The sequence below is a fragment of the Vombatus ursinus genome, unplaced genomic scaffold (assembly GCF_900497805.2).
Source record: "Vombatus ursinus unplaced genomic scaffold, bare-nosed wombat genome assembly UNPS02014798.1, whole genome shotgun sequence".
Lineage (NCBI taxonomy): Eukaryota > Metazoa > Chordata > Mammalia > Diprotodontia > Vombatidae > Vombatus > Vombatus ursinus.
In genome coordinates this window covers 78514797-78530496 of record NW_020954576.1, presented here as the reverse complement: position 1 = coordinate 78530496, position 15700 = coordinate 78514797, and the positions used below count along the sequence as shown (strand labels likewise).

At 35.9% G+C, this 15700-nt stretch overlaps 1 protein-coding gene across 2 annotated transcripts in view; it reads right to left on the bottom strand.

Moving 5' to 3' along the window:
• LOC114049604 (serine/threonine-protein kinase MRCK alpha) overlaps positions 1-15700 on the bottom strand; it is a 410500-nt gene that overhangs the window by 117178 nt on the left and 277622 nt on the right. For both annotated transcript variants that reach the window (XM_027870863.1, XM_027870864.1), the window contains exon 12: positions 8118-8251. In XM_027870863.1, coding sequence (XP_027726664.1) covers positions 8118-8251 — 134 coding nt within the window. The remainder of the gene's footprint in view (positions 1-8117; positions 8252-15700) is intronic.

Sequence of the window (15700 nt, the reverse complement as noted above, 5' to 3'; positions counted from 1 at the left end):
GTGAGGTCAAAAGTTACAATTTTGGCCTTGAAATCTATACTGTAACTAGATAAAACTCCTAGGTCAAGAAGATTTGCAGTAGATCTAAAATGACATAAAACCCTTTTAAATATATACTAAGTAAAAGTGAATACACACTGAATTAATGCAGCACTAGGTTGATAGTTCTGTTCTTTTTTGATAACAAATGGTTTTTTTTTAACATATATTGCTCACAACTTAAAATTTTTTTTTAAGTTTCACATATTTTTTAAAAAGTTTGGCCTGAGCACAATATGTGTTTTGGCATACAAACAAATATACTCATGAGCCATATATTTTTATGTCTATGTCATCCTAATACCTCTATCTACATCTATGAAATCAAACTTTTATGTACATAGAGTAAACAACAACCCAAAAACTAAACTCTAAAGATCTTATTAAAATCTAAGAATAACAACCATTCAAAGGCTATCTTGAAGTTTTAATTTAAGTTGTTTCTACTTTGGACAGCAAAGAAAACAAATCTTCAAAACAGCTATCACATTCTAGTAGCTAGCCGAGCTAGCATTATATTCTAATATGCAAGTTATACAGTTTTCTAAGAAGTCCTTCAAATGAGTTGTAGTACAATCAAAACGTTGATTTTTTTTAAAGTAAGAAACAGGAGAGCAAACTATGTCACAGAAAGTATGTTAATTAGAAAAACCAAGTTCCTTATTATGGTGCTTATTATGATACTAAGACTTTGAAAAAAATGACAATTTTGCCTCTCTCAGGGAATAACTACCTTTGCCTAAATGTAGAAGTATTACATAAATTATTTATGGAAAAAAGGATCTAGGTCAACCTAGCTGAAATATTTTTTATAAAAATCATCAAATCCACAATTTAGATTTAAAAATAAACTAAATCCTCTGAATAAACTATTTTTCTTCTTTAAATTTAATATTTTATTTTCCTCCAATTACACAGAAAAACAATTTTTAACATTCATTTAAAAAATATTTGAGTTCCAAATTCTCTTCTTCCCTTCTTCTTCTCTTCCCTCATTGATATAGGTTATACATATGCAGTCATGCAAAACACATATTGATATTAGTCATGTTGTGAAAGAAAAAAGACCCCCCCCCCAAAAAAAGAAAAGAAAAAAACAACAAGAAAGAAAGTAAAAAAAGGTATGCTTCACACTGCACTCAGGGTTCATCAATTCTCTCGTGGGAGAGGGCTAGCATTTTTCATTATAAGTACTTGCATTGCTGAGAATAGCTAAGGAATTCACAGTTGGTCCTTGTACCATATTGCTATTACTGTGTATAATGTTCTTCTCATTCTGCTCATTTGACTTTGCATCAGTTCATGTATGTCTTTCCAGGTTTTTCTGAGAGCATCTTGTTCATCATTTCTCATTGCATAATAGTATTACATCACAATCATATATCACAACTTGTTCAGCCATTCCCCAATTAATGAACATCCCTTCAGTTTCCAATTCTTTGCCACCATGATGCTATATTTTTGTACATACAGGTAGTCCTTTTCCTTTTTGTTTTTTATCTCTTTGGGATACAGACCTAATAGTGATACTGTTGGGTCAAAGGGTATGCCTGTTTTATAGCACTTTGGGCATGGTTCCAAATTATTCTCCAGAATGGTTGGATCAATTCACAACTCCACCAACAATGTATTGGTGTCTCAATTTTCTCACATCCCCTCCAACATTTATCATTTTCCTTTTCTGTCATATTGACTAATCTCAGTGGTGTTGCGTGGTAGCTTAGAGATAGTTTAATTTGCATTTCTCTAATCAACAGTGATTTAGAGGATTTTTTCATATGACTATATATGTATATAGCATTGATAACTCATCTGAAAAAGTCTCTTCATATCCTTCAGCCATTTATCAATTGGGGAATGGCTCTTATTTTTTATAAATTTGACTCAGTTATCTAATATAGTTGAAAAATGAGGCCTTTGTCAGAGGAACTTACTGTAAAATGTTTTTCATAGTTATGGTCACTGTGTTTTTCCCTCCATCCTGTTTTCCCTATTTATCCTACTCTCTCTTTCCTTTTATCTTGTCCATTCTCAAAAGTGTTTTGTTTCTGACTGCTGCCTCCCTCAATCCACCCTCTAGTCTATTAGATGCCCTCCCTCCACTTTGTCTTATCCCATTCCCCTCCTCCTTTCCTGTAGGGAAAGATAGGATTCTATGCCCACTTGAGTATGTATGTGATTCTCTCTTTGAGCCAATTCCATAAGTTTTGAGTGCTCCATGCCACCTCCCCCATCTTCTGCTCCACTGTAAAAGCTCTTTTATGCCTCTCTTCTGTGAGATAATTTACCCATTCTTCCTCTCCATTTCCCTTTCTCCCAGTGCATCCTTACTTTTCACCCTTTAATTTAATTTTTTTAGTTATCATCCCACTACAGTCAAATCAAACCTGGGCCCACTTGTCTATGTAGACTCCTAATAGCTCTAATAATGAGAAGGATCTTAGGAGTTACTGAATCCTTTATGGTATCTGTTTTGTGTTTACCTTTTTATGCTTCTCTTTTTTTTTTTGTTGAAGCAACTAGGGTTAAGTGACTTGCCCAGGGTCCACAGCTAGCAAGTGTCATGTGTCTGAGGCTGGATTTGAACTCAGTCCTCCTGACTCCAAGGCTACAGCTCTATCTACTGCGCCACCTAGCTGCCCCTTATGGTATTCCTCTTCCTCATTCCTTAATTTTTTATGTCATTCCCTCAAATTCACCTTACACCCATACCCTGTGTCTATGTATATTTCTTCTACCCGTACTGTTAGTGATATAAATTTTAAGAGTTACAAGTATCACCTTCACATATAAAGATGTAAACAGTTCAGCTCCATTGAATCCCTTTTGTTTTCTTTTCCCTCTTTACTTGCTTATGCTCCTCTTGGGTCTTGATATTAGATGTCAAATTTTTGGTTTAGTTCTGGTCTTCTCCTTACAAAGGCTTGAAATCCTTCTATTTTGTTCAATCACCATATTTTCCCTTGATGTATTATGCTTAGTTTTGCCGGGTATGTGATTATTGATTATAGTCTTAGTTCCTTTGCCTTCTGGAATATCATGTTCTAAGACCTTCAATCCTTTAATGCTGCAGCTGCCAAGTCCTGTGTGATCATGATTGTGACGCCCTAAAATTTGAATTGTTTCTGTGTGGCCACTTCAGTATTTTTTCCTTGACCTGATAGTTCTGAAATTTGCCTATAATATTCCTTGGGGTTTTTATTTTGGGATCTCTTTCCTGAGGTGATTGGTAGATTCTTTCAACATCTATTTTACCCTCTGGTTCCAGGACCTCAGGGCAGTTTTCCTTGATGTTTTCTTGAAAGATATTGTCCAGGTCCTCCTGTTTTTTTTGATGGCTTTGAGGTAGTTCAGTGATTCTGATATTCACTCTCCTGCATCTATTTTCCAGGTCAGTTGTTTTTCGCATGAGGTATTTTACATTTTTTCATTCTTTTGAATTTGTTTGATTCATGATGTCTTATAGAGTCATTAGCTTCCATGTGCCCAATTCTAATTTTTAAGGTGTTGTTTTCCTCAATTAGCTTTTGTACTTTCTTTTTCATTTGGCCAAATATACTCTTTAAGGAACTGTTTTCTTTAGTGGATTTTTGTATCTCCTTTTCCATTTGGCCAATTCTTTTTAAGCAGTTTTCCAAGTTGTTGAGTTGTTTTGGATAATTCTCTTGCATCACTCTCATTTCTTTTACAAGTTTTTCTTCTACCTTTCTTATATGATTTTTTTTGAGGCAATTGGGGTTAAGTGACTTGCCCAGGGTCACACAGCTAGTAAGTGTCAAGTGTTTGGTCTGAGGCCGGATTTGAACTCAGGTCCTCCTGACTTCAGGGCTGGTGCTCTATCCACTGCGCCACCTAGCTGCCCCCTTATATGATTTTTAAGCTCTTTTCTGAGCTCTTCCACGAGTTCTTTCTGGGCTTGAGACCACTTCTTGTTTTTCTTCGGGGTTTTGCCCCTAGATGTTTTGACATTGTTGTCCTCTTCTGAGTTGGTGTCACCATACTCTTCTATTGTCAGATTATTTTTTTGGGGGGGGGGAAGGGTCTTTTCCCTTTCTTTTAAATTTGATCTCTGCTCCCAGGGTGGAAGGGACTCTATCTCAGGCTTCCTGTGCCAGTGGCGGCAGGCCCTGGCTGTTTACCTAGTGCTGCACTGATGGTACCCTGAGGTCCACAGGGGACTCTCATGTCAGGTGCTGTATTGAGGGGTTTGGGTGGGGGTGTGGCTGGTGCTGCTGGAGGCTGTAGAGGTCTAGCAGCTTACCTGATGCTGAACTGAGGTCTAAGTGGTGGTTTCTAGCAAGTGCTAAGGCCAGGTGGGGTGTTTCTACATTTCCCCAGGGCTACACTAAAGCACATGGAGATCTGGACCCTGGAGGATACCTATTTGCCCAGGACTGTGCTGAAGCACACTCAGGCCACCAGAATATGCCCATCTGCCCTGGGCTGTGCTGAAACATGTGGAGGCTGGCCACTGGAGTACACCTGCCCACCTGGGGCTACACTGACACATATGCTGGTTCTCAGAGCTGTAGTCTGCTGGTTCCCCTGGCTATGCTAAGACACATAGGGAGTTTTGCTATTGGCATTTCCCTGCTCTACCATACAGGGGCTCCTGCTCATTTGATGAGGTGGAGCTTGTTGCTGGCTTGCTGGGTTGCTTCCTGTCCTGTAATTCACTCCCCTTTTACCCAAGTGAGAAGGATCTTTCTTGCCAATCCTCCAAGTCTCTTAAGCTAAAAGGCCACTCTACCCCATCTTTCTGCTGTCTCTGCTGCTCCAGGATTTATTCTGAGTTGCTATTTTAAGGTGGTCTGGAGGTAAATATGAGAGAGCTACAGCAATTTATTGCTTACTCTGCCATCTTGGCTCTAAACTTCAGTTTAATAATTCTTAAATTACCTCTTATCCATCAATTTTCCAGGTCAGTTGGTTTTCCAGTGAGATAATTCACATTTTCTTCATTTTTTTTCATTCTTTTGATTTTGTTTTACTATTTCTTGATGTCTCATGGAGTCATTAGCTTCCACCTACCTATTCTAATTTATCTTTAACATTTTTATTTAAAGTTTTGAGTTCCAAATTCTATCTTTCCCTCTTTTTCCTTCCCCTTCCCTAAGATGGTAAGCAAACAGATATACATTTTCATATTAGTCATTTCATTTGAGAAGACATAAACAAAAAGAAAGAAATGAAAGAAAGAAGGTGAAAAATAGCATGCTTCAGTCTCTATTCAAACAATATCAGTTCTTTCTCTGGAGGTAGATAGTGTGCTTCATCATTAGTTCTTTGGGATTGTGTTGAATCATTGTCCGATTCTAATTGTTAAGGAATTATCTTCTTCAATAAGCTTTTGTATCTCCTCTTCCATCTGGCCAATTCTGCTTTTTAGGGAGTTCTTATCTTCAGTGAATTTTTGTATATTTTTTCTATTTGGCCTTTAAGGAGTTCTTCCCTACAGTGGATTTTTGTGCCTCTTTTACCATTTGGCTTATTCTGATTTTTAAGATGTAATTTTCTGCAGTATTTTTTGGTGCCTCCTTTACCAAGCTGCTGACTTTTTCCCTGACTTTGTTTTTCCCCTGACTTTCTTATATCACTCTCATTTCTTTTTCCAATTTTTTCTCTACCTCTCTTAATTCAATTATAAAATTCTTTCTGAATTCTTCCAGGAACTTTTTGGGGCTGAGACCAATTCATATTTTTCTTTGACGCTCTGGATGTAGCAGTTTTGAATTTGTTGTCTTCTGAGTTTCTGTTTGATCTTCCCTTTCACAATAGTAATTTCTACGGTCTGGTTCTTTTTGTTGTCGTTTGTTCATTTTTCTAGCCTACTTCTTGACTTTCAGCTTTACATGTTAAAGTTGGTCTCTCTCCCAGGGTGGAGGGGGCACTGTCCCAAAGCTTAGGTTTTGTGTGCGGCTGTTTCCAGAACTAATTTTGGGGCGGAGGAGTGGGGGTCTATAAGTTTTCAATTTTTCCAGGCTAGTATGATCTATGGAGAGGTGTGTTTACAATTCTCCTGGTCTATGCTCTCCTCCATGAATAACCACAAGCACTCTTTTCTTTCTTTCTTTTTTTAATTTTATTTTCAATTCATGGAAAAAATAAGCATTTCCATAACACAGCATAATAAAAAAGATGATTGCACATGAAACTGCAAATCTACAATCTACCACTTGCTATTCCCTCCAAATATATAACAAAGTTATTATGTAAATTTCTTCCCCCCTGCCCTCCAAGATAGGACCATCAGATACAAATGCACAAGCACTCTTTTCTGCCCTGGAACTGTTACCACGGTCTCCCAGAAAAAATGGTCATTCAGTGAAATAGAGGACTTTCAAGCATTCTTCATGAAAAGACCACAGATGAATAGAAAATCTGACTTTCAAATACAAGACTCAAGTGGAACATGAAGAAGTAAACAGGAAAGAGAAATCTTAAGAGACTTATTAAGGTTGAACTGTTTACATTCCTGCAAGGAAAGATGATATTTATAACTCATGAGACCTTTGTCAGTATTAGGGTAGTTGGAGAGAAAAAAATTATATGTATGTATAGATACAGATATAGATATAGATAGATAGATAACAGATAGAGGGCACAGGGTGAGTTGAAGATGAAGGGGTCATATCGGGAGAATAAAAGTAAGGTGTGAGAGGATTATACTAGGAGAAGGAGAAAGGGAGAGGTAGAATGGGGTAAATAATCTCACAAAAAAACAGAAAAGAAAAAGGTTCTTACAGTGGAGGGGAAACAGGGGAAGGTGAGAGGGAATGAGTGAATCTTATTCTCACAGGATTTGACTTAAGAAGGGAATAACATACATACTCAATTGGGTATGGAAATCTGTCTTACCCTACAGGAAAATAGGGGGAGAAGGAGACAAGAGAGCAGGGGAATGATAGAGAGGAGGGCAGACTGGGAAAGGGGGTAATCAGAAGCAAACACTTCTGAGGAGGGGCAGGGTCAAAAGAAAGAATAGAATAAATGGGTGGGTAGGACAGGATTAAGGGAAATAGAGTTAGTTTTTCACAGCATGTCTACTATGGAAGTGTTTTGCATAACTGCACATATACAACCTATATTTAGTTGCTTGCCTTCTCAATGAGGGTGGGTGGGGAGGGAGGAAGGGAGAAAATTTGGAACCCAAAGTTTTAAAAACACATGTTTTAAAAAACATGTTTTCACATGCAACTGGGAAATAAGAAACACTGGAAATGGACTACAGAAATCTATCCTGCCCTACAGGAAAGTAGAAGGGGAAGGGGATAAGAGAAGGGGGGGAGAGATAGAAGGGTGGGCAAACTAGGGGAAGGGATATTCAGAATGCATGCCATCTTGGGGGAGGGGGAGGGGTGAGATGGGGTGAAAATTTGTAACTCAAAATTTTGTGGAAGTAAATGTTGAAAACTAAAAATAAATAAATTTTTAAAAAAGAAAAAAAAAGAAAGATACTTGGGAATTTAAATAAAAGAATATGAAATTTTCTTTATATCTTAGCTTAAATACTGTTTCAAATGATAAATGGGTTTAATAGGTGATTTTAGAAATTCATTTCGAAATGCACGTATGTTATTTTTGGGGAGGAAGGAAGGATGCAACATGTGAAATTTTAAATTTGCATTGCATTTTAAAACTCAGCAAAAATATATTAAAAGGATACTAAATTATAGCATTTTTAAATATTCATATCAGTAAATTATAAAGAAATTTTATTTTTATTCCTCTTGATTTTTTCTATCCAACACACTTATTAAGTGCTTGGAGTATGTGATCTAATTTTCAAGACAATGAGGAATTCCAGAATACAAAGAACATTAGCAAATGCAGAAGTATGTACTAAGTAGACCAGCCAGGCTTGTTTAAAGCACAGAGTATGTAAAAGAGCAGGATGAGATAAGGCTGGACTGAAGGCTTAGGTTCATACTAAACCTTCTATCAGAGGCTTGGACTTTTTTTGGTAAGCTGTGAGTAGCCGCTGAAGCAGGGCAGTGGAAATGTGAAATAGTTTAAATATGTTATCTGAAAAAGCTAGAGAATTCAGAAAGATATGAAAATAAAATTTTGTTTTTTACCTTATTAAGGTCTTCTCTTTCTTGCTTTAGCATTTTTATTTGTTTCTCAGAAGCCTTGATTTGTCTAGAAGCATCATCTAGTTCTCGCCTCATAGAACTAGCTTCTTCCAACTGCTGTTCTAGATGATCAGAATCTAAAATGAAAGATATTGTTCTTTTTATAAACAAAATAATGTAATTATCCACAAAGATCAAAGTAAGATTTTAATATTTCTTTTTTTGTAAATTTTATTTTAAACTTAAATACCAAATAAGAAAAAAGAAACTTAAATACTAAAACTAAAATAATACAAAATAAGAAAAGAAAAAAAAAAAACATTGCCATGGGCACAGCAGAACATAAGAGAGGATTGAAAATATGCAACAATAAATGTCCATATAAATAAATAATAAATATATAATAAATATTATACAATGTATTGAGAGATATCCATATTTTCTTTGCTTCAAGTTTTCTTTTGTTATGCACTGTGCACTTTTTACTTTGTTCTTTTTCCCTCCTTTCTCCCCACCCCCAAAGGCTACAATTAAGCACAGGTTTGTGTGTATGTAATATATAAAAAATATACACATACACATATACACACAAAGAAATACACATATAAACATACATATACCCATACATATATACACACAATTACTTATACATGCATATAGATATCTATAATTATATTCATAGATAGACATATACATTCATATGTATCTATGTAAGACTGCACTACACTTATTTGTCCTCTGTTTCTCTGAGGGTGAATAACCTCTTCTTTCATAAATATGTCCAAGTCTTCCCATACTTTTCCAAATCCACCAACTCGTCATTTCCTACACCACAGCAATATTCCAACCTTATACTCTCTAGTTCAGGGGTGGGGAACCTGTGGCCTTGAAGCCACATGTGGCCTTCTATGTCCTCGGGTGTGGCCTTCTGACTGAGCCTAAGTTTTATAGAACAAATCCTTTTATTATGGGGATTTGTTCTGTGAAGGTTGAATTCAGTCAAAGGGTGACACCTGAGGACCTAGAGGGCCACATGTAGCCAAAGTTTCCCCATCCCTGGTAGTTTTAAATAGTCCAAATAAATGTTGATGAATATGGCTGACACTGTAGTTTCCCTAATTTTCTCTTTTGATTAAATCTATTTTAGCCTTAACTTTGTCTAAGATCATGATTAACACCCTTTCTACTTTTTCCCTAACAAATTCTACTCCTGATCTTTATTTTATGTTTGTGTGTATCTCTTATTTCCTATCTCTCCTGACTCCTCTACTTTACTTCCTCCTGCAACCTTGCCCTGCCCCCCTATTACTTAATCTACCCTCCCTCCAAGGATCCCTCCTTTATCCTCCCATTCTCATTAATCTAAAAACCCTTCTATACTCCTCTTTAACCTATTTCCTCACTCTCTCCTCTAAAGATCTCCCTTTTCCTCTCCTCCCTCCCTATCCCCTTAGCATTTTATTTCTTTATGAATTTAGAAGACTTTTATACTCTTCCAGATATATATGTACTGTTCCCTCTTGAACCTATTCCCGATGAAAGTCGGTTTACAGAACTGATAGCCCTCCTCCTCCATCCAATTCCACGGTGTCGGTTCTTCCTCTCACACCTTATTTGTATAAGATAATTACTATTTTAGCTATTCTTAAACAGTTTTCCTTTTTAAAATCACATCATACTCAGATCTACCCCAATCTTTCTTATGAACTATCCAATTATTAGTAACAATCTTAGACATATGTTTTTCATTTCATTATAAAAAAGGTAAACAGTTTGTCCTTACTGAGTCCCTTGTAATTAGTCTCTGGTATGTGCCTTATATTTCTTTTGATTCTTGTATGTCAAATCTGTTAAGTGCAGGTTGTTGTTGTTTTTAAACAAAATCCTGAAAGTCTGACAATTCATTAACTGTCTGGTTTTTTTTTTTCATTCAGGATTAAGCTTGGCTTTGCTGGGCATCATATTTTAGTGGGAATCCGAGTTCTTTTGCTCTTCAATATATAGTGACTGTATGTAGTATGTATGTATGTATGTATGTATATATGTGTATTTATTGAAGAGCAAAAGAACTCATATATATAATTTTAAAAACCTCATATATATACATATATATTTATATATATAAAATATGGTGGGCTAATGTCACTACTGCTAGGTCTTACGTGATTCTAATTGTGGCATCTGCCAAGATTTCACCCTATATTCTCTTACTCCAAATTCAGTTTTTTTCCTATTTAAACTATGTTTAGGTACTTTCTTCTTGTTGCTCATAACATTTGCTCCTTGAGCTGGGGTTTCAATATTGTCCAATATTGATTTTCAAGGAATTATTTTCTTCCATAAGATTCTGGACCTTCTTTTCTAATCAGCTGACTTCTTTTCATATTCTTCTTATTTTTCTTGGATTGTTCTTTTTTTCTATAGTTTTTTCTCAATCTCTCTCATTTGATTTTTAAAGTCTTTAAAGTCTTTTAAAGTCTTTTTAAAATTCTTCGATGAATTCTTTTTGGGCAGGTGACCATTTGACTTTATTCTTTGGAGTAGAATAGGGTTTCCTTGCTTCAGTATCCTCCTCTGAAGATGAACCCCAGTCTTCTCTATTCCCCTAGTAACTTTCTATAATTGAATTCTCTTTTGCCTGCTCTTTTTTTTTTGTTGTTAAATTTGTAACCATGTCTAGTTCTGGGGAATGGACGATGGTGCCTCTGTCCTCAGGTTCTTCAGTTATCCCCTCTGGCCTGAAAGAGAAATCAAGATCTCCAGCCTCCAGTAATTGCCCACAGCCAGCAGTGTCCCTGCCCCACTGCTTCTGTTCCATCTTGGCCAGGGCCATGTCTCTTCAGCACAGCTGGATCTGGCATTCCTTGTCAGCAGATGCTCCCTCAATCTTTCGCAGCTCAGATGCCCAACTCAGATGCCCTACTGATCACTGTTCTTGGGGTAAAAGTTTCTGTGGTTGGGGTTAAGGTTGGCTCACAACCCAACTACTTCCAGGGCTCCCCATTTGTTGTTTAAGTGAAACCAGCCTGGAGGTGTTTACATTTCACAGAGACCAAACCTCATCCTGGGATTTTTCTTCAAATCTTCTCCAACTGTTGCAGGAGGACCACTGTTCTGCCCCTATTCTTATTTATTTTTACGATCTATGTTCGCTCTGAGGCACTATTTTATCTCATTCATCGGGGAAATCTGGAAAGCTTGGAATTTTCTGACCTACTCCATCATCTTCTCAGAATCCTCTCTTAAAATTTCTTTATTTAAAGGAAATGTTGAAGTCAAACAGAGGGATGCCACATAAAATTACATGATAAATAAAATGCTTATTATTCCATTGCTAAATAACAGCAACACAGCTTTAAGGCACGAATAAAAACATAGTTTAAATAGGAAGAACACTGAATTTGGAATAAGAGGATAAAGGGTGAAATCTTTGCACAAGTCCTTTGACTTCTCCACTCCTCAGTTCTCTTGTTTGCAAAAGGAAAAAACAGGCTCAGATGATATCCTAAGATCGGTTTTAACTCCAAAGCCTAGGTATAAATTCATTAAATATTAGGATTTAGTATAGTTAAGAACAAAACATTTTGTGCTTCTTAAAAACTAAAAATCCATCAACAAAGAAAAGATTCTTTTCTTTAGAGTTGATAATAAGTACTTCCATATACATAACAAATGGATTTATTTATTTAATTAAATTCAATAAGCATTTATTATGTGAAAGGTCTGAGTAAGGTGCTAGGGATAAAAAGACAAACAAAACAAATCAGTTATTGACCTTAAGAACCACATATTCTACTAGGGAACAGAATATATAAATAGTAAGTAATTATAAGGAAGGAAGGAAATAAGCATTTATTAAGCACTAATGACATGCCAGGCGCTATACTAAACCCTAGTGATAAAAATAAAAGCAAAAAAGAAAGACAGCCCCTGTCCTCAAAGAGCTTATATTTTAATGGGGGAAAACAACACAAAAAGTTAAAAAGGGGTATGGAGTTGGCATGGGAATATGATTCTGAAATCCAGAAAGTCACTAACAGGGCCAAGATGAGAATGAAGGCCGCCTAACCTTGGTTCTTCCACAGAATAGAGGATCCAGGAAAAACTCATTAAATGGATGAGGATGGATCTTGTGGAGAAATAGTCCAGGGTGAGCAGACCACAGGGATAATTCCAGAGTAAGGGTGCCTCAGGCACTGAGGAAAGTACAAGATAACGAGGAAGGAGGGAGCACTACTCATTAAGAGAGTTGAAGAAATATTTCCTATAGAACGCGGCACTGAAATTAGTCTTGAAAAAAACTAAGAATTCTAAGAGGTAGAAATGAAAAGGTAATAAATATTTTTCAGCACTAGAGAAGGAATGCTGAATTTGAGAAATAGCAAATAGATCAGTTTCAATGCAACATCACATGAAAATGAGTAATGTGAAATAAATCTAGAAAGGTATGCTCAAGTAAATATTAAAGGGCTTTAAATGCCATGCTGAGGAGTCTATATTTTATCTAGAGACAATAGAAAGCTATTAAAGATTCTTGAGCAAAAAACTGCTAATTAGAGTTAGATCTATAAGTCAAACTTTCTTTAAAAAATTATTTTAGCAATATAAAATAAAAAATTATTTTACAATGGATGAATTAGAAGGGAGAAAGGAAAATCGAGGACATCAAATAGGAGGCTATTGAAATGGTCTAAATGAAAAGTGATAAAAGCCCAAACTAGGCTGTAACTATGAACAAGGAGAGAAGGGAACATATGCAGGAGATGTGTACATATAACGACAAGATTTAGCAACTAATTTATATTACTGTGTGTGTGTAACATAGAAAAAGGACAGAGGGGAAAAGGGAGAAGGAAGAGGGGAGCAAAGAGAAAGGAGAGAGAAGGTATAGGGAAGGGAGAGGAGAAGAGTCTATGAAGTAATTAGTGATGCAGGAATGGAAGTCAGAAGAGAGATTTAGACCAAATATACAGATTTTTGGAGTCATCAGAACAGAAATGATAACTGAATACATGAGAGTTGAGATCACTGAGAGGTATGGAGAGAGAAAAGAAGGCTCAAGTGATGATGCTAACAATTAATTTATAGAATTACAGTTTTATCAAACTAATGAAGGGATTACTTTGAATAAAATAATAAAATTCATTTAGAGGAGCAAAAGGGCTAGAATCTCGAAGGAAGTAATGAAAAAAAGTAGGAATGATGAATATATATTGACATTTTAGAGACTACGGAAGCAAGAATGAGAAGTAACTGGACTCAGTAGCCCAGTTTTTGATAACCCAAGAACATGACCTACCTGGGAAGGGCCTCCCCATTCAATAAGAACTGCTAGGAAAACTGGAAGGCAATTTGGCAAAAAAGAAATTTAGAATAGCATTTTAGAACATATGTCACAGTGTGGTCCAAACAGATATGTGGCCTAACTATGAAAAATAACTTAATTTTTTAAAAAACAGATGAAGATAGAAGGAGATACTTCTCACAACTATCGCCAGCAGGAGAATTAAAGGTCAGAAATGATCATAAAAATATATTGAGATATACAGGGTATCCCAAAAGTCTTAGTGAATTTTAAAACTCCAGTAGCTTATAATTACACTAAGACTTTTGGAATGCCCTTTATACCACAATATGCCCAAAATGAATGTTAAAGGTCATACCATTAAAAATCGTAAGAGAATTAGAGCAGTTACTTTTCAGAACTATGGGTAAGGAGATAATTCTTAACCAAAAAAAAAAAAAAGAGAGAGAGAGACACACACACACACACACAGAGGCAATAACAAAAAATAAGAGTTAACAGCTGTAGGGTGTTTTTTTTGGGGGGGGGCAAAGGTTTTATTCAACATGTTTACACCAACATTTGTGATGCAAATTAATTTATCTATAGTTACCTTTCTTTCTACATAGTTTGGGTTTAGGGACCATAGCGGTCTAAAAAAATGAGTTTGGCAGTGAGACATATCTACACACATACATACATACATACATACATACATATATGTATATATATATATAAGCACATTTACTTCCTCTTTAAATTTGGCATTTAGTCTTTACCATTACGTTTACTTACACTACAATAATCTGAACTCAATCTCTCTACAGTTAAAATTCTTCTCTCTTGGTCTTGTCCAATCTTAACCTACTAGAGTTTCATTTCATTATTATTTTTTTGCTTACTTTACCCTTCCTTTATCTAGGTGAGATAAGGGTGCTATAATGCTGCCTGATTCTATCTTCTATTTCAATGCATTAATTTGTAATAATTAGTTTCCAATAAAAATTGTTTTTATGATTTCCCCCTTTGTAGTCTATAATACTGGACTGGTTCCTGTTCTTCTTTTATCATTACTTACTCCTTTTGATGTGATGTTACCTTGTCATTGCTGGTTTTTTTAAAGGAGAGTTGTGGGACTTTCTACTTGTATTTTTTGTTGTAATGAGGACAGAGTTGCTTACTCTACCATCTTCAAGGGAACCTGTTCCTTTCTAATACCCTTAACCTTCAGATACCTTGAGAACTGTGTCATCTTTAGCAAAGGTCTCTGTATATACTTGGTTTAATACACTTGCTTTTCCAGTCTTTGTTTTCTTCAGTGAGATGTCTAGTCTCTCAAAATACATATCTGGGACTACGATGTTAAAGGTCAAAATATGGTATCTCTACTTATCTCAATGGTAAAAATTTTGTGGTAAAAAAAATCTTTTACAGGTATTTCTCCTTTTTTGTCTGTTGTCTTGATACTTAAATGACCTTACGCTGATTTTGCTTAGGAGCAACCAATAAATTAGCAAGCATTTATTAAGCATTTACTACATAGAAGGTATTGTGCTAAGTGCTGAGGATACAAAGATGAAAGCAAAATTATTCACAGCTCTCAAGGAGCTTTTAGTGGGGGAGAAAAAAATCAAACATGTATTTTTTTCCTTTCATATCTTGTGTATATACAAATATGTATATACAGAAAGAGAAGAAGAGATCAGCTAGGTAGGAGGAAAACCAGGAGAGAATGGTGTCCTGAAAACCTAGAGAGAATAGAGTATCAAGTGGGAGAACAACACTGTCAAAGGCTGCAGAGAGGTCAAGGAGAATGAGGACTGAAAAAAAATCATTGGATTTGGCAACTAAGATCATAAGTAACTTTAAACAGTACAATTTTGGTGGAGTGATAATGTTAGAAGCCAAACTTTCAGGGGTTAAGAAGAGAGGGACAGGAGAGACACGTGGAGACACCCATTATAGATTGTTTTCTAGGAGTTTATCTACAAAGGGCAGAAGTGATATAAAACAATAGTTAATAGGCATGGAAGGAGCAAGTGATGATTTTTTCAATATGAGGAGACCAGGGAAAGTTTGTAGGCCATAGAAAATGGGCCAATAGAGAAGAGGAGATTGAAATTAAGAGTGGGGATGACAGAGGCGGCAATCTATTGGAAAAGATGGGATGGAATGAGATTGCTTAAACAATCAGAGGGGTTGGCCTTGGTAAGGAATAAGCCACTTCATCATATGAAACAGTGATGAAGGAGGAGAAAGTGGCAGAAAGTACCTGAATGAGAAATATGAGAAACAGAAGACA